Source organism: Protopterus annectens, chromosome 17.part0 (genome assembly GCF_019279795.1).
Source record: "Protopterus annectens isolate FY-2018-M chromosome 17.part0, PAN1.0, whole genome shotgun sequence".
Classification (NCBI taxonomy): Eukaryota; Metazoa; Chordata; order Ceratodontiformes; family Protopteridae; genus Protopterus; species Protopterus annectens.
Genome location: NC_056751.1, coordinates 348,817,902 through 348,844,032, shown reverse-complemented (window position 1 = coordinate 348,844,032; position 26,131 = coordinate 348,817,902). Strand labels below are relative to the sequence as shown.

Genomic DNA, 26,131 nt, shown 5'->3' with positions numbered 1-26,131 from the left:
AGTACACATTAAGTAACAATGTTTTTTTTTACATAGCTTTCAAACAAAGTAGCAATCAGTTGACCAAAATGACTGTAGACAAAAGAACAAGGGGGGGCAGTTGGCCCAACAAAAAGAGCATTTTTCATACTCATCTCCCACTCCACAGAAATATACTACTTACTCAACTTCAGTCTCTTCTACATAGGAGGAAGTGATGATAGCTACTTCACACTGCTGGTCTTCATCTTTCAGCTCTGAGTCTTGTTTAAGATCAGAAGACATATGAAGATTTCCAATCTTTTCTGTTGTTTTGCGCACAAACTTGGTAACACTGAAAATTAAGTGACAAATATCAGTGGTCATAAAAAGGCATTCTACTACACTCAAATTTTCCACAACCTTCTAGTCCCAGCAGCTAAATAGTAATGACTCTTTCTATGCTTCTTCCCATTCAAAAGTGATGGTGCCACAATCCTGATTTTTTTTTTCCCTGAGTATGAGGAGAAAAGAGAGATTAATATTTAATTAGTCTGCTGTTGTCAGGGTCTCCCTATCAAGACAGAGGGTGGTAGATCACTGCCTCCCCTGGATGTCCTGTTTTCTAATTTGTTTTCCAAGGGCAACAGAGGCACTGAACAATATTTTACACACACACACACACTGGATACACCTTAAAATGGGGTCCACCCTACTTGTGAATTATGATAAGGGTCCTTCCCCTCAATTCAGGTAGGACAACAGCATTTAATCCTTTTTCTCACATGGTTCATCATCACTTCTGATCCCTGTCCCTACACTAGTAGGTCAGCAAATTTATATCCAACATCTGACCTCTGGATCATCAGCAGGCCATTTCACCAAAAGTGCTCAATCAACTCCAAGTCTGTAGGACTTTGGATTTGTTTATACAAGCAGGAGGAACAGGAGACTTTGCTGCCCACATGGGTGGTATGTATGGGAAAGCATGCCCCCATTCAATAAAATATTTCTTTGTATCCTGTTTTACTTTGCAACTTTTATGAAACAGGATATTGATGAAAGGGCACTAAATTAAACATACCCTATCCAGTGGCCCTGGACTTGCCTAATGCGCACAAGTCTTTCCATTTTTCTTTGACCCCCCCCCCCCATAATATAACCAAGAAGAGGTTTTTGGAAAACCAGTTGATCAGACTCAGGCTTAAATCAGAAAGTGTTTCAATTTTCTCTTTAGTGATAGAGACCAAATGAAATGTGGAATGCTTACAACTACTTCAGTGGACTAGTTACTGCCTTGCAATACAGAACTAAATACCCTATCCAGTAATTATTTTACTTCTCTGCCGCACATCTGCAAGATGACAATTTAACTGAAATGCTTTACTTGGAAAAAGTGCTAAAGTTCTAACAGGTCATATGTCACTACACAAAGTGTAATGTTAATAAAGATGTTTATTAACAAAAGAACTTTGACCGGTCAGACTTTGACACAGGTAAAAGAATTCTGGCTTACTCTAAGTTTTAGGATGGAACCAGGAAGAAGCAGGAATGCGCTATGCTTTCTCTTCCTTGTACTTAACCAGCCTAAAAGACTTTGTTCATTGTGAAGTTTTTATTTTACAAATGTAGAAAACAGTCAAGACAAAACAAATGCTAATGGAACTACAATGTCTTAATCATCTTAAATAGCAAGTAGAGTATATCTATTATGGAAAGCAAGTTCCAGTAAAATACACAAAGAAAGAAATTAAATGTATAATAAACATACACCAGGCACATTTATACAATGTGTTAATTGGGGTAAAGCACAGATTCCACTGGACCAATTTCAGTCTCAGGCCAGAATGTGAACATGCACTAAGTAGGTTCATAGGAGGCTACTATGCTATTTGCCCTAGGGCCTTTATTCCCTTATTGACCGAGTTGTATGGTCTATATTTGCAGCGCGAGTCTATGATCAACACCAACTGCCCATATCTAAGAGGGACATAGGTGACACCCCCAAGATAAATTTACGGTCTCCTATCCAGTTGTCTAAGTTATGCTTATATTGGGTCATTGAGGAGCTCTGTTTTTACATGAATTGGGAGTTTGTTCCAGAGGAGTGGCAATCTTTGGGAGTCATATCTGTCTCTCCAGCATGTCCTATTAATGTCACAGGCTAGGTTAAGATCTCTAGAGAGAGTTAATCTTATCCCATTTGACTCTGTAGGCCAGTAACAAGTTGCCTCTCAGCAGTCTATAAGATACAGAGTACAGTGACAGGGCCTTCAGTCTGTCCATGTAGGTCATGGGTTGAAGGCCCTGATATTTCTTGGTGAGAAACCTCTGAGGTCTCTCCAGCTGTTGCAGGTCTCTGGTGGGGTACATACAGAAGGGAACATTGTACTATATTAGTGGTCTGATGAGGATGAGAGAGGAGTACAGGGGAGTTATAACATCCTTAGCTCTGTATGCGATACCCTCACTTATGAGATGTGCAACGTAGAAGGCCTTCCTTACCACTGTGGGTATATGGTGATCGAAGTTAAAGTTGCTATCAAGCCATGTTCCCAAATCTCTCATCACAGGGTTTGAGCTAAGGGGGGTACTGTTAATACTGTAATTTGCAGGGACTTCCCCTTTGCAAAAAAGGGATGATAATGCATTTTATTGCATTTGGTTTAAGTCTATGACTTTGGCACCAATTATCTGTTTGTGTAAGCCCTTTTTGTAATATGTAATAATTGTTACAAAACTCAATGATTGCACCCAGTCTGCAGTCTTCGGCAAATTTGGTAAATCACAGGCCATCTATTTTCACCTGCACTTCTGAAAAATAGCTTCCTAACAGCAGGGGGCCCAGCATAGATCCTTGTGGTACACCACCGGTAACTGGTCTGCTGGTAGAGGTGGAATCCCCAACTTTGACTGTATGCATTCTGTCGGTGAGCCAGTTGGCTACCCATCTAGTAACATATGGGTTAATTCCCAGATGGGTGAGTTTCTCAATGATGCCTGAGTAGGGAATTGTGTCAAAAGCCTTGGCTAAGTCAAGATAGGCTGTATGTACTGTTTTGCCTTTATCCAGGGCTTTAGTGACATTCTCAAAGAAGTCCACCAGGTTTAATAATCAAGATCTACCCTTAAAGAAGCGAAATTGGGTCGGGTCAAGAGTTGGAAGGTCACCTATGTCTTTGTTGATAAGGTCAATGATGATTCTCTCCATGGCCTTGCAGATAAGGCTGGTTAGGCTTATGGGTCTATAGTTCCCAGGGCTGGTTGATGGAATCCCTTTGTGCAAGGGAATTACTGTTGCTGTTTTCCACTCTGCTGGGACAAAGCCAGTACTGAGACTGTGATTGAAGAGAGTGCCAAGTGGTTCCACTAGGTCCTGTTTTAGACCATTCAGTAAGCAGCCTCGGATGTTATCCGGTCCCATAGAGGCTGTGTTTTTGGCCATGGAGACGCAACAAATACAATAAAAGGACACACTAAAAACAAAAGTACAGTTAATCTGCAATAGAAAAAAATGATTTAAAGGGTAGCCAACAGAAACCACTATGTACAATATTTACATCAGTTACAGTAGTGACATGTTAGGAGTTATGGAAGATATGTTATAGTGAAAATAAGCAGTATGTTAGGTTATGTGACCTGAAGCAGAGCATTTCCAAGCGGCTTGTGTTCTGAAATGTTCTTTAAGCTGTGCTTTAAAAGAAGTTTAGTTAGAGAGATATAAGATTTGAGGAAGATCCTGTCAGAGCTTGGTTCCAAGGGTAGTAAGGGAGTGGTTAGAACATTGCACTCTGGTTTTAGGTGCTTGCAAGAGAGGCCCTGAGTGGTTAATAGAGCTAAGGTTATATGAACGAGGCTGTCTAAGTAAGCTAAAGTAAATTAGAGGAAAGAAAGGGGCAGGAATTTTCTTTCAGGAGTTGAAAAACTTGGGAGCCAAGGAATACACTGGCTCGCTGCTGAACCAGCTGCCAATTGACTTTGGCTTATGTAAGACAGTAGTGTTCATACTTTGGGGAAAGGGTAATAAAGCAGCAGATGAAGCTGCAGACTATTTGGAATGTGGTAGAGTTTTTTTTGGAGGCAGATGCTACAAGAAGTAGGCAAATACTCAAGTTGGGCTAGAAGAATTCCTTTGGCAATAGCAATTCTTGTTGGGCAGCAGTGGAAAGAGAAGATTTTATTCGCCTAAAAAGTAGGGCATTTCTCTCTTTCCATGTACTAATAAGATAATGGTAAAAGTTAAGTGAGGGATCAAGTCAGACTACTAGATATCTGAGGGTATTAACCTGCTCATTGGCATTATTAAGGTGGTCAAGAATAAGTAGTGAGTTGGAGTTATTTTGTCTTTTAGTAGAGGTTCCAAAGAGCATAGTTTTTAGTATTTGAGGTGTTAAGTAATCATTTTTTTTTTTTTTGCCACTGAGCCAGTTAATGAGGGAGAGGAAATAGTTTGGCAGATGATATTGAGCTGAAGATAACTATGTCATTGGCATATAGTAAGATTGGAAGTTGGGAGTGGCTGAGTATAAGCTTATTTATAAAAACGAAGAAGAGGGCCCAGTATGGAGCCTTAAGAAACTGTTGTTAAAATTTACTGCAAAATGTCGGCTGGCTTGGTATTTTTGGAACTAGGGAATAGCATCAGGGCTAATTCCAACGTCAGTGAGGTAGTTAAATATGATTAAACAGTCACCCAGCCAAAGGCTCTGGTAAGGTCTATAAATATGGTGCATTCAGAGAAGGTTTTGCGAGCTTAAATACACTGAGAAGTTCCAAGTATAAAGTTTTGTGAGGGGCCAAGGAGGTTGAGGTTAAAGTCACCAAGAAGAATACAATGTTTGATGCTCCAAACAGAGGTGGTTAAGTCCCTAAGTAGATTATTAAGGTTTTTTTTGTTTTTGTAATGAAGCTATAGGAGGGAGATAGGCAACAGTTAGAAGAATCGGAGAGCTAAATGGAGAGCAGATTTGTGCTAGCAACTAATTTGGAAGAAAATCTTAGGAGGCATTACTTTGAGCAAGGAATTGTATGTTGATGTCTGACTAGAAGAGTACGTCCTCCTTGCCTTAATTCTGGCCTGGCATCAAGAAAGTAATCACAGCCTGGGATGAAGTGGTGTAAAGAGGGATCTTGTGGTTTAAGCCACGATTCTGTGATAGCAATGACTTGAGGACTGTGAATAGAGATAAGACAGCTTAGTTGGTCTATTTTATTTTGAATGCTTTGTGCAATAATACGGAAGCAGGTCAACATTCTTTGGGCCTGGATTTGACTTGATTTTGCTAAGTAAGAATAAGTGGAGAAGGAATATGAGTGTGAACTTTATGAGGAATTTGGGAAGTTACAGGGACTCTTTAATGGTAGATGGATGCCAGCTTTAGTGGCATAATTCTGTATGTACAGAATGGGATGAGAAGTCTAAAGGACAGCAGTGTAGAGAGGTTTCTAGTAGTACTGGGGGGGTAGAATGAAGAGGAAGTTGCGGAGAGTATAATGACTTCAGGGTAAATAGTGTTGAAATGGATCTCTAAATTAGACACACACACCTTACATTAAGCTGCTCCCTTACACCAAGGCTACAAAAGAAAATATATGTGCAGAGACACACACTTTACACCAGACCTATCCCTAACCTAAACTGTAACCCTAACACTAGTACTATTACTACTACTAATACTACACGCACACACACACACACACAAACAAAAACATAAATTTTTAGTCCTAAGAAAAACTGTGTTGGCTATCTCTAAGTAAAATTAAATTGTACATTGTTCTACTAAATGCATTAAAGTATTAAGACTGTTATCTCTTATCCACTTCCCATTATTTCAAACTTTATTTTTCACTAACTGCTTGCCGTTATACCTTGAAATTTTGCATTTCCATCAGCAAAGAATGCACAAAACTCTCCTTTCAAGATTAATTGCCTGCAGATGCAGAAAGCCTGTCTCAGTGTAAAAGCAGTCAGCAATGAATCTTTATTTTTAGTTAGTAAAGAATATACAACTGCTTTCAGCTGCAGATTTGATAAAGGAAAAAACAAGTTAATACCTTTGCAGATGCAAGATATTTAGCATTTTTCATGGCTTTCATCATTTTGTCTTATTTTTCAAGCCTCTTTGCTTACAAAAACACTTGTTTATAGCTTAAGCCAAGGGCATTATTCTAGACATTCACCCTTCTGCACTTTTACACCCCACCAACACCCTAGCAGCCCAAGATCACAACATATTCACATTAAATTTGCTTTTGGTCAACCTTTTTTCACTTGTTATACTGTAAAGCCTATATTTCTCATAACTAAAAAAATATTTGTTTAATATCTAAGTCACTGAAAAGACCCCCCACACACACACACAACTAAAATATCCCAACTACACAGCACTGCTTTACTATATTTAGCGCACAGTTTATATAATAAAATGTTCAATATAAATACTAATAAAACGGTTTATCTTACACTTACTTTTCTCCTAAACTTTTAGTGCCCCTTTAAACATTAATGATATAAAGTGGGGTTCATGCTTTACAGCCCACCCAGAAGTTTAAAGTCAACAAAAGCCCGGTCTTGCTCAGCCAATTTTTCTTGCAAAGCCATATTTCACAAATGTAACTGAGGGCTCCTATCAGCTGACCGAAGATGCAGGTTAGCAAATGCGTCTTGGTCGAGCTGTAAACGCCAAAACGGCAAAATATCGAAGCGGCATGTAAGCGAATTTGCTTGGCCACTTCAGTATTTTGCCATTTTCGGCACTGTGGTGTGGTCTCGGAGTTAGTATATTTAAGTAAGGGGGTGTGGGGGGTGAAGCCCCCCACTTAATATCATGTATTAAAGTGTTTTCTTTTTTTTTTGTTCGAACAGCGATTTTTTTCCCTTGGAAAAAAATTGCTGTTCTGACAGTTCGGTTTTGTAAGCTTTCGCTTACATGGGGTCGATTAATCACCGTTCGCTAACCTAAGCGTTCGGTGATCTAATACAGACACGTAATCGATGCTTTATAGTCTCCCATTTATTCATTATTTCAGTGTTGCTGGTCTTCCTGTTCATCAGCAGAGTCTGGTTCAAGTCCAATGTACTCCTCATACTTTGATTCAACTCCTGTGATTTTTTTCTGTTACGCAAGCATATTCTTTTGGAGCATAGAAAAAGATTTCACTGGCAAAATCTTTCTATGATCTTTATTGTCTATGATCTTTATTGTAAGAAGAATGAGAAGCAGTGCCCCTTCTGTTTGCTGGCTCTCTTTTTTATCAGATGGACTTTTGTATTTCGTTTTTTGCCTGTTCTGCATCAAAAAATGCCTTTGACCCTCCAGGAAAAAAATATGCTGAAGACAGCTGGGTACAACAATTTACACATGCCTCTCGGTATTCCCTGATTGTTGGGATAAATGTGATTCTCTTCTGTCTGGTGGACAGTGAATAATAAACTATTTAGAGTTGTAACGACCTTCGTTCAATAAGAAAGATCTCTCCCAGAATGCCATGACTAAATTAGCTATGCTCCCCCCACATGGGGATCCCATGGCTATTCCGATTTTTTGATGGTATAGTTCTTTCTCAAATTTGATAAAATTATATGAAAGAACGACATCAATCAACTCTCCTACCAATTGGCTTTCTTCATCGATTGCTCCCAATAACCTCAACATAGCTGGGACCCAATCTACTGCTATATTGTGGGGGATAGAAGAGTAAAGATCCTTCACATCAATAGTTACTAGTAGACAATTGGGATAGAACTCTAAAGTATTGATGGACCTTAGAAAAGACCAAGAATCTTTTGTAATTTGCTTTTCCATAACCACATATTTCTGTAGAATCCTGTCCAAAACCTTGGCACAGGTGTATGTGATACTGTTCCTCCCATCTACCAAGGGTCTCAGTGGTGGATTATTGATGTTCTTATGAATTTTAGGAATTCCGAACAGCAAGGGAATTCTAGGTGATACTTGCTGCATATAACTGTATGTTTCTCTGTCAATACGTGCTTCGATATACAGCTCTTCAATGAAGCCTTTAATCCTATTGTGTGCTGTATTCATCTCACTAGTAGATGATTTAGAGTAAGCTTCCCCATTGAGAATCTGATACATTCTGGAATTGTAATCATCACAAGTCATAATAGTGATGCCACCCCCCTTGTCCAGCTTCATTAACCGAACAGGGGCCTCTCTAAGGAACTGTAATTCAGATCTTTCCTCCATGGTTATATTGTAATTATTATAACCATGTTTGAGATTTTGTCTCTTTATGCTCCTCAAGTCTAATTCCATTGCCCTCTCGAAGATTGCGAGAGTCGGGTGTAATGGGGGGTTGAAAACGCTGGATACATAAAACTGGGATTTCCTATTTAGGTCATTCCCCATAAGATGTAAAAGGTTGAGTTTCCTAGTGAAAAGTTTCAAGTCTATTAGGGTACTGGCCAAATCGAAGTGGCAGGAAGGTACAAAAGTGTGGCCTCTGGATAAAAGTTCAACTGTCTCGGTACTAATGTTGTAGTTGGAACAGTTGAACACCTTAAAGTCACCACTCGCATTTAGTAGAATCCTACAACTGTCGTTTGAAGGTTCCAGGGTGTCCTCTCTTTGTACCAAAGTCACCACCTTTTCCTCCTGGCCCCCCTTCTTTTGTTGTTGTTCTGCCCCCTGGTGTAGGAGGCTTCTGGGCAAAAATTTCCACCCTGGTTGTTACCATTCATGTTAACCCCGTTACCAGTGTTGGTGCCCGTATTGTTGTTATTATTTTTGTTTTGATTCGCTATCCTTTCACTCCTCCTGATGTCGCCACTGTTGCCTTGACCATTATACTCCATATCCTGGTCCCATTGATCCTCGTTTAGGTTCCTTGAATCTCCCTCCATAACTCCAACAGCACCAGCATTCACACCTGAATCCCCTGTCGTTAGAATCTTACTGTTACTATGCACAGGCGGTTTAGGGTATGCTTTACCTAGCCTGTAGTCGTTTAGGTCTCTAGTTATTTTTTTGTTTTTTGTTAAATTTAATCTACTAAGGTGCTCATCGATGCTTTTAAAGCATCTCTCATATTCGAACTGATATCTCCCGAAGTTAATATCATCCTTGATCCCATTGTCCAGTTCGTCTATTTCACTTAGTAGACCATCAATCATTAACTGGTACTGTTCACAAAATAAACCTAACAGCTCCAGTCCATGTCTGTCAAACAATGTTAGCAACGCATTGTGGAAAGTCGAACCTTCCACAAGTCCTGCAGGAAATTGCCATTGTCTCAGTCCCTTCGGCACTATTTTTAGTTTAATACATTCATGGAAGTAGGCAACTTCAAGTTGCAACTTCCGTACTTTAAAAAGTTTGTTATCAAACATTGTCAGTCTTGTTGATAAATCATGGCTTACCTCCTCTTGGTTTGCCAAATTAACTGTCGCACCTTCATTATTGAAACGAAATTCTCTGTGCACCCATACATCCAAAACTGGTGTCGACCCAGTGTTTCTTTGGGCTTGTGCAGGTCTGGACCCTTGGTCTCCAGTTCGAGTTTGTACGACATTGCCGTGATCACATCGCTGGTCGACCGGGTGCTGCTCACTGCTATTGTTACTTCCTGTTGTATTATTACCTCCCAGTTGGGAGGATCCGCTCCTAGTTCCACTGTTCTGTGCTGTTTGCATACCCGATACTCCCGCGCAGGTCCTATTCTCCCTCTCTTGTAGTTCTTCTTGGAAGCGGGTTGTAGCACTGACCTGCTGGGACAACCGGTCCACTTTTTGCGTGAGTAGTTCAATGAGCATTGTGAGGTTTCCCTCATTCTCTTGCGAGTTACCGGTACTCGTTGGGGAGCTTCCTGGTTCCATTTGACACTTGCACAAACCTCCAATGAACGAAAAAGAAACCAAAAACCAAAACTGTAGGAAGCAGGACGCTCTCAACGAAGTAGCTGTAATTAGCTGTCTTTTATTGAATAAAAAGCTATTTAGAGTTGTAACGACCTTCGTTCAATAAGAAAGATCTCTCCCAGAATGCCATGACTAAATTAGCTATGCTCCCCCCACATGGGGAGCCCATGGCTATTCCGATTTTTTGATGGTATAGTTCTTTCTCAAATTTGATAAAATTATATGAAAGAACGACATCAATCAACTCTCCTACCAATTGGCTTTCTTCATCGATTGCTCCCAATAACCTCAACATAGCTGGGACCCAATCTACTGCTATATTGTGGGGGATAGAAGAGTAAAGATCCTTCACATCGATAGTTACTAGTAGACAATTGGGATAGAACTCTAAAGTATTGATGGACCTTAGAAAAGACCAAGAATCTTTTGTAATTTGCTTTTCCATAACCACATATTTCTGTAGAATCCTGTCCAAAACCTTGGCACAGTTGTATGTGATACTGTTCCTCCCATCTACCAAGGGTCTCAGTGGTGGATTATTGATGTTCTTATGAATTTTAGGAATTCCGAACAGCAAGGGAATTCTAGGTGATACTTGCTGCATATAACTGTATGTTTCTCTGTCAATACGTGCTTCGATATACAGCTCTTCAATGAAGCCTTTAATCCTATTGTGTGCTGTATTCATCTCACTAGTAGATGATTTAGAGTAAGCTTCCCCGTTGAGAATCTGATACATTCTGGAATTGTAATCATCACAAGTCATAATAGTGATGCCACCCCCCTTGTCCGGCTTCATTAACCGAACAGGGGCCTCTCTAAGGAACTGTAATTCAGATCTTTCCTCCATGGTTATATTGTAATTATTATAACCATGTTTGAGATTTTGTCTCTTTATGTTCCTCAAGTCTAATTCCATTGCCCTCTCGAAGATTGCGAGAGTCGGGTGTAATGGGGGGTTGAAAACGCTGGATACATAAAACTGGGATTTCCTATTTAGGTCATTCCCCATAAGATGTAAAAGGTTGAGTTTCCTAGTGAAAAGTTTCAAGTCTATTAGGGTACTGGCCAAATCGAAGTGGCAGGAAGGTACAAAAGTGTGGCCTCTGGATAAAAGTTCAACTGTCTCAGTACTAATGTTGTAGTTGGAATAGTTGAACACCTTAAAGTCACCACTCGCATTTAGTAGAATCCTACAACTGTCGTTTGAAGGTTCCAGGGTGTCCTCTCTTTGTACCAAAGTCACCACCTTTTCCTCCTGGCCCCCCTTCTTTTGTTGTTGTTCTGCCCCCTGGTGTAGGAGGCTTCTGGGCGAAAATTTCCACCCTGGTTGTTACCATTCATGTTAACCCCGTTACCAGTGTTGGTGCCCGTATTGTTGTTATTATTTTTGTTTTGATTCGCTATCCTTTCACTCCTCCTGATGTCGCCACTGTTGCCTTGACCATTATACTCCATATCCTGGTCCCATTGATCCTCGTTTAGGTTCCTTGAATCTCCCTGCACCAGCATTCACACCTGAATCCCCTGTCGTTAGAATCTTACTGTTACTATGCACAGGCGGTTTAGGGTATGCTTTACCTAGCCTGTAGTCGTTTAGGTCTCTAGTTATTTTTTTGTTTTTTGTTAAATTTAATCTACTAAGGTGCTCATCGATGCTTTTAAAGCATCTCTCATATTCGAACTGATATCTCCCGAAGTTAATATCATCCTTGATCCCATTGTCCAGTTCATCTATTTCACTTAGTAGACCATCAATCATTAACTGGTATTGTTCACAAAATAAACCTAACAGCTCCAGTCCATGTCTGTCAAACAATGTTAGCAACGCATTGTGGAAAGTCGAACCTTCCACAAGTCCTGCAGGAAATTGCCATTGTCTCAGTCCCTTCGGCACTATTTTTAGTTTAATACATTCACGGAAGTAGGCAACTTCAAGTTGCAACTTCCGTACTTTAAAAAGTTTGTTATCAAACATTGTCAGTCTTGTTGATAAATCATGGCTTACCTCCTCTTGGTTTGCCAAATTAACTGTCGCACCTTCATTATTGAAACGAAGGTCGTTACAACTCTAAATAGTTTTTTATTCAATAAAAGACAGCTAATTACAGCTACTTCGTTGAGAGCGTCCTGCTTCCTACAGTTTTGGTTTTTGGTTTCTTTTTCGTTCATTGGAGGTTTGGACAGCGAATAATCATTTTCCACAAACACCCTGCTGTCTCCAATTTTTAATACAGTTCTCTTCTGCCACAGTTTTGTCACAATCAGCTCATTCTGCTGGTATGACTGCATCTTTACTAATACATATCTTGGCTGTGTTCTCATTGTCAGGTTTGGAACATACATTCCACTTGCCACTTCTGTTAACAAATCCTGCTTTGGAATACCAGTCCAGTTGCTTATTTGTGCCTGCATACAATTAATACAGTTTGTTCCTTCCAGTTTCTTAGATTCAACAGAGAATCTCTCTACGCAGTCTTCTAACTCTACCATTTTTAAACACCTCTTCTTGAGAAGTCTCGTACTCAGCCAGCCTATTCTGCATTTCATCCTCTGATTTTTACAATTTTATCAGTTTGTCAGAATAGCTAGCTAAAGTGTCTTCTATTTTTTTCCAGCCTTTTATTTAAGTTGATATACTCCTTCAACATTTCATTTAATCACCTCTGAGTATATCTGATTTATTTTTTCTTCTAAATTACTGGAAGCCATCTCGTGCACCAGAGCTAAAGCTTGAAGTACTTTTTGCTGAACAGCTGCAGGATGCTTCCCAGCCAGCATTTTCTCTTCACCTTTTCTAATTCTCTAAACAACTCTGTTGCCGGCATGCAGGCAGTGTGCTTTATAGCCAGTAACTGAATTTTACTCAAGCTGACACTATTCATAATCATCGCTATCATCACCACCAACCCCCTTTTAACCATTTTTCTACATGGGGTTGGGGTGTTATGTCGACTGTTGCCATCTTTCTCTATTCAAAGCCAGTCTCCTGCCTTCTTTGACACTCTTGCCTGACTGTCACAGGCTTTCTCTCACACAATCTATCCATCTCTTTGCTGGATGCCCTTGTTTCCTTTTGCCTTCTTCCTTCCTGTCCCAATCATTTTCAACAAATTGTCTTCTGCTTTTCTGCACATGTGATTGAACCACCATAATCTGTTCTCTTTGACCTTTTCTGCAGTTGGAGCTACTTTGGCTTCTGCTCTTACATTCTTATTTCTTCAGCTGTCCCACAGTGTGCATCCTACCACCCATCTCAGGCACTTCATCTCCATCACTTCTAGCTTTCTCCATTGCTCTGTCTTTACTGGCCAGGTTTCTGTACCATACAGCTTTCTCCATTGTTTCGCCTTTACTGCCCAGGCTTTCTGTACCATACACTAGTACTGGTCGCACCACTGTTTTGTACACCTTACTTTTCAGCTTCTTTGGCATTCTTCTGTCATATACTACACATGATGTTCTGTGTCACTTAGCTGCACCCCCTTTGATTCTAGCTATGACCTTCTCATTCAGACTTCCTTCTCCTCATTCACCCCTCCCAGATACTTCAAACTATTCCACTGTTCTCCCTTCTATCTCAATTCTCAGCTTCTTCTGACTTCCCCCATTTGCTGCAATCACAATTGTCTTATCTGTACTCAGTTTCGTCCTATGTGCTTCCAGTTTTGCATTCCATTACGACTACTTATTATTACTGGCTGTTTTTTCAGTTTCTTTTTTCACACTAGGAGGTCCAAAGCCAACCAGAACTTTTATGCCAACAGTGAGAGTGAGGCTGAGCTCTGAAAGGACAATGCTTGGAATAACAAAAATTGAGTGTTCACATCCTGGCGTTAACAACGTACCAAAAACAAGGGAGATGGAGGGAGGGAGCAGCTAATGCAGCAGTGATCATTTGAATATCTACTGTTATGGAAAGTTTACTTACACAGTTTTACTATGTTCATCATATTGATCACTGCTGCAGTATCCTTAGCTAAACGGGTAGACTACCCTAGCATACTACAGTGGGAGGGTGGGGTGAAGGGGAATGGTCCAGAATCCCTTGGAAAACAGTCCTAGCAATGCCTGATCAAGACCTAGAGAAGGAATCAAACTTGTAATGCCTTGTAAACGGGAACACTTCACATAACTGAATTACTGAAATCTCGAATTTCATATGGTCGAGACCATATGATCGAGATTTCAGTAAATCGAATATGTGTAGTGTTTAAAAATAAGAGTTTACTTACCTTAATACATTGCGTGCACACAGAGGCAAGGATTCTTGTATGCTCTGTGTGTACGTAATGTTTTATTTTTTTTGCAGTGTTGACAGGAAATGAGAAATCTCCCGTTTTGCGCTTCTGCATACAGCGCAAGACGGGAGATTTCCCATTTCCCCACTGTAGCACGATCTTGGAGTTGGTATATTTAAGTAGGGGGGTGTGGGGGGCACAGGGGGGAGAAGTCCCCCTGCAAAAGCGAAGTTTGTCTTTTTTTTGTTGTTGTTGGTTTCGCTTCAGAAGTTCGAGTTTCTGAAACTCTATCTTTTGGTTTCGGTTATTTGCAGTTCGAGATTTTGTTAATTCGAGCTTCTGAAGTGAATCCCTTGTAAACATATCTATATGCCTTGATTAGGGAAAGCATCTCTTTCATATTTATGTACTTGTTGCTGTCCTTGTTGTCCCACACACCTTGCACTTTTATCCCTTCTGAAACTGCTCCCAAGCAAAGTCTGATGCATATGTGGTAACTGACTGCTTTACTATCTCCATTAAGTGATCTCTCTTCTGACAAACCCCAGCACTGAGCTTTGAAAAGACAGAATGTTGGTGCTGGGACCAAAAAGACTTCAAATATCACTGCATTTATGTCATGTGGAGTCTTATCAGAAGTATCATGAGAAACATAGATGCTATGAGACTCAAATTCCTGAGGTATTCACTTGCTGTGACCGAAGTATAAGTGGAAAACCTTAGAAAGAGATCCAGATATAGATCTATTTTTTTCCTATGGAAGAACAGCTCTTTGAACTGAGGTGTCTAGCTGTCATTCCTGGAACACAACTGTGTGTGAAGGAGTCAACAAAGACTTTTGGATGTTATCTTGGAATTCCAGCTTGTGTAAGAGAGCTCTCACACAAGTGACAGATTCCTGACAATTTGAAAAAGACTCTGCAAAGAAGCAGGTCTAAATATGGAAAAATGTTGATACACTGTAGGCTACAATAAGCTATACCTACAACTACACACTATACACTTTGTGAACACTTTTGATGAAATGGATAGTGGAAAGGGCAAGGCACAGAACTGACAATGTGATCAGACACACAAAACATTATGAAATGCCTGAAATCTGGATGAATATGAATGTGATGGTAAACACCTCTTAAATGTAGTGTTATCAGGAACCTTAACTAAGGAAAAACAGGTAACAGGTTGTGAAGTGATAACATTTGGAACTTGGGCACTATCTCAAACAGGTTTAGGAAAAGAAAGATCCAGAACTGGTCTCCAAGCATTTCTTTCTTTGGCACTAAAAACATCCTTGAATAAAAACCTTTCCCAACCTAGGAAGGTGGAAGTGGTTCTAACACTCCCTGTGACAGTATTTGTTGAAGGACAGGGGATTATATAAAGGAGTCTGGCCACTTGGATGAGGAATTACCCCCTGGAAAGGAGGGATTTCCTTCCACTGCCATCTATAACCTTGATGAATAATCTTCAGAACCCATTTGTCCGAGATTATCTGTTACCAGACAGAAAAGTAGAGATTCAAATCAGGTAGGACAGGGTGAAGGTCCCTTAAATAGTCATCCTGACTTGAACTGTCCTTGATTCTTGGGGGTCCTGAATTTTGTTTGGAACCATCTTGCAATTTCTTCTTAAACATCTGTTTACCCACATTTTATTGAGACTATTTATCTTGTTTTTTTCCAAAATTGGGTGAGGGGTTAGAGACTACCTTAGGAAATTTGGAAAAGGAGGGCTGAAAGTCTTAGCAATTCCATATACCAACTTACCCCTTTCATCACATTTTTTGATAATATCTGCAGCAGAAAAATCAATAACTAAATCTCCGTCCAAATGAGAATTTAGAATCTTATTTTTCACATCATCCATGAAGTTCTGAGAATGCAACCAGGCAAACCTCCTTGTTAGAGTGAGAGTATTCTTAGCAACTTAACTATAATACATTAATGTAGAATGATAGGCCTGAAAATATAGACTCAGACATGTATGCATTTAGTTTCACGGAAAGACAATTCATTAGAAAGGAAAGATAAAGCATGAGTGTGCAGATAAAGAAGGACAGAATGTTCTTTTCTCAAGGGAAAGATGTATATGCAATGGAATGCTAGATAAAGAGGCACATACAAGACAAGGCTTGGAAACAAAGGCAACCAAGGCTAAAGAGGCGTAAAAAGTATTACAGGCTTTTGGCATTATTAGGGAATACTTCAGACACAATCAGTGAAGTCAGTTAGTTAGTTCGGACTGACATACAGAAAAGATTAAATAGCCAGAATTCCAGAAATTAAGTTAGCTTTTGGACTGCAGTACATGCACTCGAGCCTGAGTACAGAAATCAGGTCAAGTATCCATACTACAGTGGGGGCTGGTGACTTCAAATCAAAGAGGGGGTTGCAGGAGACAGCTGAATGGGTGGGGCCAATGGGGGGTGTGACCAACTAGAAAGGGGCAGAGCTATGCTCAAAACCACAAAAAACTGGGACTTTAATTAAATATGCTGCCCTGGGTGCCAAACCATCATCATGAGGGTCCAATCAAGACAAAATGAAGTGTAGAAGAAAAAAATATTTCAATGCATTGGCTACATGACACCTTACTTAATGTCTAGATGGAAACAAAAAGGTTGTGAGGCATGAAAAAAACAAATTACTTTTTAAATACATTACTGGAGTGCCAGTCAAAATCAAGTATAAAAAAACACGCATCACTCAATTGACTTCACTTCTCCTTATACTGCTGTACTAATTATAATTTATATTCAGTCTTATAAAGTACCACGTAACATGCCGAAAGTAGCAATCTCCGTGATACCCCCACTTGTAAAAATGTTTCTTATCCAAAAAAGACCTGCTGCCTGACAACAACTATCTACTTGTTTCATGGGAAAAACATGATCAAAGTAAAAAATGAACAGCAGACAAAAAAACAAGCTCAAGATAAATTGCTTAAAGGATTACTGCACAGGTTATGGACCACACATGACAGATTGGCATTCTGTTTAGTTGACGGGTAAAGCCTGCAAAGATGACTGCAAGTCTCCAACAAAGGTAATGAACTTCTGAAAATACTGTAATGCTGTCCTTTATTACAAATACTGTCATATGCATTTCAATATCTAAGACTTGTACTTTATCTACTTATGTAAATATTCTCTGCATGGCAATAACAAAAAGGCTTTCAATGTTGGTAATTCTATAACAGTATGCTTATTAAAGTTTACTTACATATTTCAATCTCAGACAAGCTTATCTGATGGTCATTAAAGCACTGCTACTTAAACACAGGGCAACAGGCACTGCAACAGCATGCATTTTCTGAATAAGAAGAAGCATAAATTAACAGTATAAAAATAGGACAGAAAACAAGAACATCCTGCAAAATCATAAACAGATGAAAAGCCACTGCAGTACTTGTGTCTATCTTGGATCGGGGGATACTCTGCACATTTACACTGTATAACTAGTTTCTCCTTGCCTTGCTTGGACACATCCAGAGTCACTACATAGGGGAGTGGGGTACAACAAGTATGTCACAATTTGAAATGTCTCTGGCTGACGGTGATGGCCCTGACACATTTGTCATACCTCTCAACCTCAGAGCAGGAAATCTGGACAAAGCCATAAATAGATGTGGGACAAAGGTCCAAAAATAAAGACAATTTTAAACATTGCTCTTATAAACTTAGAAAGATAATAGAATAGTAGGTCTTGTTTGTATGAATTTTCTGAAGGGTATAGAATCTGAAACTCAAATGTCTGTCATTATTTTCTAACTTCAATCTTTAATGATTTGCCACTAATTTGCCAGAAAACCACAATTTTATGAAAAACAGACCAAAAAATGTGATGCAAAAATATAAAATAGCCACACAATACAGCTGGGAACCTGTCAAAGAAGGGACACTTTTTTAATATTAGTACTGTTAAGTTGAGCAGCTGACAAAATAAGATAATCTACATGCATTTCTGAAATAACTATAACTCTGATCATTAGAATTATTTACTAATTGTAAACACTCCACATTTTCTTCCAAAATTGCCATTTAGCTGAGGGATTATTAGGGGGACAGCAACAATTTGAGCCAAAGTCGGGGACAGTTGAGAGGTTTTGATATACCTAATTCTATAAAGCAATTTATTTGTGCATACCTCTCAACCTCTTAACGCAGGAAATCTAGACAAGGCCAAATATATTGGGGGAACATACAGGCTGTACTACAAATTGCTCTTATACAAACTTAGACTGTTGATAGAATAACAGGACTTGCTTTAGCATGCATTTTTCTGAAGGGTATGAAGTCTGAAACTCAATGTCTGTCATTATTTAGTGACTTCATTCCTAAATGATTTGCCAGAAAACCACAAATTTTATGAGGAACAAACCAAAAATAAGCAGCAAAAATCTATTCATTCTGCATAAATCTGGACAGTTGAGAGGTATAGTTCAGCAAGGGCTGTCTGAGTTTGCCGTCCTTCTCCCCTCACAAAATCATGGTCGAATGGGGCCACCCCGTGCAGCCATTCCAATGTCCCATTACTTGGCTATTTCGCCCCATTTACCATAAACACTGTAATGTGCATACCGCTTTACTTTTACAATGATTTGGATTTCATTTAATAGTTTTATTTTACATTTTACATCACAAACAGTAATAGACATCTGCTAAACACAGGAATGCAGTTTCACAATGAAAATAGACTTAGCATTAAAACTTCTCTGCCCTTGAAACTCACATTCATTGAAACACCACTGAAACCCACATTCAAAGAAAATATATCTGGCCAGTGGCAGATAAAGTTTAACTCTGGCCTGTTTTCAAACCATAGGCCCCTTGCACATGAAACATACATGTGTTCTTTGATGCACCTTCCTGACTGTATTAAATTGTATTCCTTGTATAATACAGTACAGTTGTTACAGGACATTTTAAATTTATTGTTTTCAACATTTTTCTAGTAAAGAATGAAACAAAATGCATGCACCAATAATGACAAAACTGCCCAATTCAGAACATTTCCATTATAAAAGTCTACTCAAAACTTCTTCATTCCACCAGTATCAGTAAATATGCACAATCTCTGAAGAAGTAAAAGTCATCTAAATAATTCCACATTAAAGAGATCTGTAACTAATGAAGATGTTGCTGCTAGCAAAGAACCTTTTATTTCATTGTTTCATCTACAAATAAAGTGCCTGTTGCCCCTGAGGAATAAATTGCCTATATTAGATTAAAAAAATGATAAACTAGTAATATTGCAATAGAGAATGGATGGCAAACTGATAACAGGTTCATAGTTACTAGGTATCTCCACCAAAGAGGACATTTTTAAGACTGCAGCATCCACCCCCTTTAAAATTACAACACAGTACAAAATCAGCAATGCATCTACATACTGTGGGAGTAGAACCCAAAGCCTTCTGCATCGAAAGCAAGTACACAACCTGATGCACTATTAGCAATGCAAGCAGACTCAGCATAAGCAGCACTAAACTTCTCTTCCACTGAATCTCTCAGCTCCTTGTAAAATCCACTCGACACTCAACTGCATCTCTCAACTTTGCAGCACATGAACACAAGAAATCTGGAAAAAGCCAACATTTATTGGTGGAGGGCAAAAGCCCAAAAACCACTGACACATTTTAAACATTGCTTGTATAATCTTGGAAAGTTGCTAGAATAAAATGCTGTGCTACTGCCATGCATTTCACTGCCAAGTCTTGAACCCAGAACCCTCTGCACTAGTGTCAGAGCAGCATACCACTTTGCCAGATCAGCTGTTTCTTGAAAGACAGAAAGACTGACACTTAAATGGCTATCATTTAGTGAATTCAGTTCTCACCATAGCTCTCAACCTCTTAGTACAAAACATCTGGACAAAGCCAATAATGGGGGAATACAGCCCCCAAAATAGGGAAGTTAGAAAATTGCTAGAATAAAAGGTTTTGTGTTACCTTGTACTTTCTGAAGAATATGAAGTCTGAAGTTCAAATGTCTGTCATTATTTAGTGAATTCAAAATCCAGAAAACCACAGATTTTATGAGGAACAGAACAAAACAAAAATATGAGACAAAAATCTAAACACTTTTCACAAGTGGTGGTGGGTAGGGAATTCAGGCTCTAGCTACCTGCACTCAAGGTACAGCTGCCAGGTAGTATATTTAGCTGGGGCATTTTACGCGCACACACACACACACACACACACACACACACACACACACACACACACACACACACACACACTTCTCGCTTCTCTGAACATTACAAAACATCAGCCACTATGTAAAATCACTTCAGCGAAGAATGAATGAGCTGAAATATTACATAACTGATGATACCACAATAAGCTTTCTATTATCCTCCTCATCCCATGCCTTTGGTTTGGCTCCACCATTCGTAATGACAACCAAGTCTATGATATACAGAACATAACAGCATACAAAAGCATAGTACAGTTTACCTTGGAGATATCATATAAGATGCATGACTGCAAAATATTAAAGAATTAGGACATCCTAAGGTATCAAAAATGGATAATCACAACTCCTTCTGTTTCACAAAAATATGCATTAACTGTCCATCATCAACATTCACCCATTAAATGATTTATTTTAAACAGACCTTTAGAATTTGCAAATAGCCACATTCTAAACATCCTCAGGTTGAAAAGCAAAGAAAGTTATTCCATGTAAATCTTGCTAAATATGATAATCTCTTCTTAGCTGATTCATTACAGAAGAATCTATGAACACCATGAAATGTTAAAGCCCAAGATAAAAAAAAAACAAACTGTAAAAATGTGAGGTAATTTAATAATGGAAAAATTATTTTTATAACAACACCATTATTTTATAGGTTCATAGGTAGGTACTAGGCTATTGGCCCTAGGGCCTATATAAGCCTAGCCAAACAGCACCCTGGCTTTTGCCACCCAAGAAAATTATTTTCCTGTGCCCCTGTCAAGCAGAGCCACAGAAGTGAGATATCTCCCATCCAATCATCAAGATTTTTCTTGAAGAGTGCTAATGAGGAGCTTTGTTTGATATAGATAGGTAGCTTGTTCCAGAGTATGGGAAGTCTCTGGGACAGGAATCTATCCCTCCAGAATGTTCTGTTTATTGTGGTGACAAGGTTTAGGTCCCTAGAGCGTGTAGCTCAGAGGGATTGGGATTTCTTTACATGGAGCATGTCCAACAGCTCTGGGTTTGACATAGCTTTGTATGTTAGGCAGAGATCGCCTCTGAGTAGGCGATATGCGACAGAGTAAAGCTGGAGTTTTTTGAGACGGTCTGCGTAGGGCATTTGTTTGAGGCCGGTAATCATTTTGTGAGGTACTTCTGTGGCCTTTCCAGTTGTTGTAGATGTCTTGTGAGGTACATACCAAAAGGGGCGTTGTACTCTATAATGGGCCTAATGAGTGACGAGTAGAGGGGAACAATGACCTCTTTTTTCCTGGATGAGAAACCTTTTGTGATGAGGTTTTCCTGACTACTGTGGCGATGTGATTATCAAAGGAGAAACTACTGTCCACCTGTGTCCCAAGGTCTCTTACACTTTTGGTGTTACGTAGACTACTGCCTATGTGGTAGTTCATGGGTACAGAGTTTTTACCAAAAGGGATGAGAATGCACTTTTTGGCATTGAGCTTGAGGCCATGGCTTTGACACCAGGCATCTGTCTCAGTGAGGCCCTTTTGTAGGATGTCCACATTGTTAGGAGTTTTGATTATGGCTCCTAGTTTGCAGTCATCTGCGAACTTTGTTAGCCAAAGACCTTCTGTGTTAGCCTGTACTTCATAGAAGTAGATACCAAACAGGAGAGGACCTAGGACTGAACCCTGTGGTACTCCCACTTGTCACTAGTCTGAAGTTGGATTTAGAGTCTGCTACTTTCACAGTGTGGGTTGTCAGTGAGCCAGTTGGCAACCCATCTTGTGACATAGGGATTTATACCTAGTTTAGCGAGTTTAGAAGTCTATCAGGTTTAGAAGACATGATCTGCCTTTTGCAAACCCGAACTGGGTAGGGTCCAGAGTTTGGAGATTACCAATGTCATTGTTTATAAGTTCCATGATGATACGCTCCACAGCCTTGCAGACTAGGCTCGTCAGGCTAATGGGGTGGTAGTTTCTGAGGTCCGTGGTGGCTCCCCATTTGTGGAGTGGGATAACCGTTGCTGTGCGCCATTCAGTGGACACAAAGCCTGAGGTGAGGTTATGATTGAACATGGTACTTAGGTGGGGTGCCAGTTTGTTCTGTAGTTCATGTAGAACGCAGCCTGGGATGTTGTCAGGTCCCATGGATGTTGTGTTCTTGGCTTTGGAGAGTGTTTTTTACCTGTGCAGCCATGATTACAGGTACTTTGCATTCTTCCGGTATAAAGATGGGCCCTTTAGGGGATGAAAGAGGGGTAAAGTTAGCACTGACCCTATCTGCCAGGATGTTGGCAATATCAGTTGGTTCTGTATATTTAGTGCCATTGTGCTGTAATTCACAGCAGATCTGAGTGTTGCCATTGAGATTCTTGACATAGCTATAGAATATGATTTGTGGTTGTCTTTAGAATCAGTGGCGATTTTGTTTTCGTAACTAGCTTTGTAGGATCTCAGCTTCTTACTGAGGCTGACCACGGAGTTCCTCCAATCATGGGATTTTACTCTTTTTTTGCAACAGTTTTTTTCTTCTGTTGTAGAGTTTGTTTACAGCAGGGGACCACCAGATTGGCTTCCTTTTTTTGGAGGATAGCATCTTGGCTCTGTTTGAGATTGCACGATCCATGCACTCATGTAAGTGCTTACAAAGTGCAATTGTATAGGATTCAGCAGTCGTATTTCTATTGTCCGTCAGCATGAGTGCCGTGAAGTTTGCCACTTCTGTCTTAAGAAGCGTGAAGTTGGCTTTGGAGAAATTGTTTAAGGTGGTTTCCCTAATGGGGGTGGGGGTGGGATGTGGATGTCTAGGGTGATTTGCTTGAGGTCAGATCTGAGCAATGAGAAACTGACCTCTGGTGTGGAACACCGGTTGCCCATGTTGGTAATGACCAGGTCTAGCATATTGCTGCCCCTGGTGTGGGTGTGGATAAGTTGATCCAAGGCATTGGAATTTATGAATTCCAGAAAATGTTGAGCACAAGAGTTAGTACATGAGTAGTTTTCCCAGTTAATGGTGGGGTAGTTGAAATCACCCCTTATTAGGGTGTTAGGTTGTACCTTAATATTTTCCAGTGTATCAAGAAATGAGGAGTGGGAATCCTGGGGCATGGTGGGGGATCTGTAGCAAGCTACAATTTGCACTGCGGTCTTTCCCAGAGTTAATTGCACTTGGATAATCTCAGATGCATTATGCTGAGCAACTAGCCTGGAGGTGTGGATATCCATAATGAATATGGACACGCCTCTGCCTTTAGTGCTTCGGTCCAGGTCAGGTGGCCAAAAGGTGTGGTATGCTTATAAACTGGCAATGCAGGGGTGCTCTCTGGAGCCTTGAACCAGGTCTATGTCACTGCACAGATGTCGATGTTCTCCATTTAAAGGAGTGCCTCGAGTGAGTGCATTTTGAGGTTTAGACTTCTAGCATTAAGTAGCATTACCCTCAGATTTTGCTTGTTTGTACCTGTTACGGTGGTGAATTTGTCATTTGAATCTTGCCTTTAAAAAAGGCACTATAGGGGTGGCAAGAGCCTTAGCCAGTATCCGGAATCTCAAGGGCGACCGGTGCAGGCCATCTCTGGCAAAGCATTGTGGTTTGTCGATCATGTCATCCCAGGCAGACAGATACTGGATCCCCTTAGAATGACACAATTATCAAACATTTCTGCTGCTGGATAATACCATCACTTACTATAGTTCTCACACTGCCTCGCTCTAACATTCTTATACTGTTTAGGTCTATAACACTGCCCTTATAATGCCATTCTCACCACCATTTTACAAACAGCCTTTGTCATCAATACTAGAAAAGGCAAATGAATAAGATAACATGAATAAAAAGCACAGAAATAATCTCGACATCTGAACTTATTTGAAAATCTCCATCTCTTGTCACTTTATTAACTATACTCAGTCATTTTAGTTTTGAATCCTTGCAACTTGCTAAAACATCTGTGATATAAAATAGTTATCAATGAAATTTGTTTGCAGTCCTTGTATATGAAATGAAACACTGTTGTATGTGTTATTATTCTGCTTTAGTATGACACTAGCATATTGAAATGTACTATGTATTTTTGGTGTATATTACATTTTCCTGAATTATCTATGTACTGGGCTGTGGAGCTCTTTGTTGATTGCTTCTGTTATAAGGTGGAGCTGCCAACCAGGACTTTCTCAGTTGACAAAAAAAAAAAAAAAAAAAAACACCAAGCATACAAATGCTCCAGTCTCTCTGACATCACAGAAATTATTCAATTAATATATTCATTCATTGATTCTCTGATTACCTACTTAATCCATCCCAAAGTCCCAAGAGATTTGGAGTCCATCCTGTACTCAATAGGCACAAGGCATAGAAGTTAATTTGGAATGGGATACCAACCTATTGCAGCATACACACATACAGACACACGCACACACAGACACGCACACACACACAGACACACAGACACACAAACACACACACACACTACCTGAGTTTGGAGTCTGTCTGAAATCCTGCTACAATGCAATCCAACTGCAAAGTCCCAGCTCCATGCAATCCACTTTGTCCTGTAACTCCTTCTGCAATGCAATCCAACAGCAAAGTCCCAGCTCCATCCTGTTGCAAACTTTAAAGTCCCAGCTCCATCCTGTTGCAAACTTTAAAGTCCCAGCTCCGTTGGTCCGGGGAACGTATGCGCTGAATGCAAACTTCAAAGTCCCAGCTCCATTGGTCTGGGGAATACCGAGCACACATGCGCAAGCTACGGTCTGCAGACATTGCTGTCCGATCCCCTTCCAGTCTATGCAGCTGTAACGGCATAGATTTCTGGGGCATGTGTAGACTGATGTCTTCCTTCCTAATCCGGACAGGTTAAACAGCAGTCTGGATTCCAGTTTAGAGCATGCATGCACGGAGTTTCGGGACTCGCTAATTATTTTTTAATTTGTTTTTGTCTTTTTTTTTTTTTACAGCTGGAGGAGCTGAAGTCCAATAGCATAAGCTGCCACACTGCCATACCACTATTCAGGAGGAAAAGACCGTTTTAGTTAATATAATTCAGGAGAATCAGGATATACCTGCAGACATTTTGGATATACTTATCAGCATTTATTATTGTTATCCAGCTTTCGAGAATTTCTACAGATTGCTATTGTTTATTAGCACTGTTACCGGAGACAGTATTCGGCTAATGTAAACATCCAATAAAGCATCATTAACCGAACTACAGTGTTTGCAGAATTCATTCTGAAAAGTACAAAAGACTTGGCCCATAAAGGAGAGACTGGCACCTGTTCAGCAAAAGATGGGTAACTGACAGATAAATACTTTCATTCCAGTCTCATTTCAGTTGTTTCCACTTAATTCAAGTATACTACAGTCTTAGTAATTCTTTCCTTGAATAAAAACCTTTCCCAACCTAGGAAGGTGGAAGTGGTTCTATCACTCCCTGTGACAGTATCTGTTGAAGGACAGGGGGTTATAAAGGAGTCTGGTCACACAGATGAGGAATTATCCCCTGGAAAGGAGAGATTTCCTCCCACTGCCATATGTAACCTTGATGAATGATCTTCAGAACCCATTTGCCCGAGACTATCTGCTACCAAACAGAAAAGTAGAGATTCAGACCAGGTGGGATGGGAAGAAAGTCCCATAAATAGTCATTCTGAATTGGACTGTCCTTGATTTTTGAGGAGGTCTTGAATTCTTTTTGGAACCCCCTTGCCATTTCTTCTTAAACATCTGTTTATCCACATTTTGCTGAGACTGTTTATTTTGTTTTTTGCCAAAAGTAGGTGAGGGGTTAGAGAATTCCTTAGAAAATTTGGAAAAGGAGGGCTGAAAATCTTAGCAATTCCATATACCAACTTACCCCTTTCATCACATTTTTGATAATAACTGCAGTAGAAGAGCCAACAACTA

At 39.9% G+C, this 26,131-nt stretch overlaps 1 protein-coding gene across 2 annotated transcripts in view; it reads right to left on the bottom strand.

Moving 5' to 3' along the window:
• Positions 1-26,131, bottom strand: part of HPS5 (HPS5 biogenesis of lysosomal organelles complex 2 subunit 2) — a 1,422,788-nt gene that overhangs the window by 501,771 nt on the left and 894,886 nt on the right. For both annotated transcript variants that reach the window (XM_044059074.1, XM_044059075.1), the window contains exon 14: positions 164-313. In XM_044059074.1, coding sequence (XP_043915009.1) covers positions 164-313 — 150 coding nt within the window. The remainder of the gene's footprint in view (positions 1-163; positions 314-26,131) is intronic.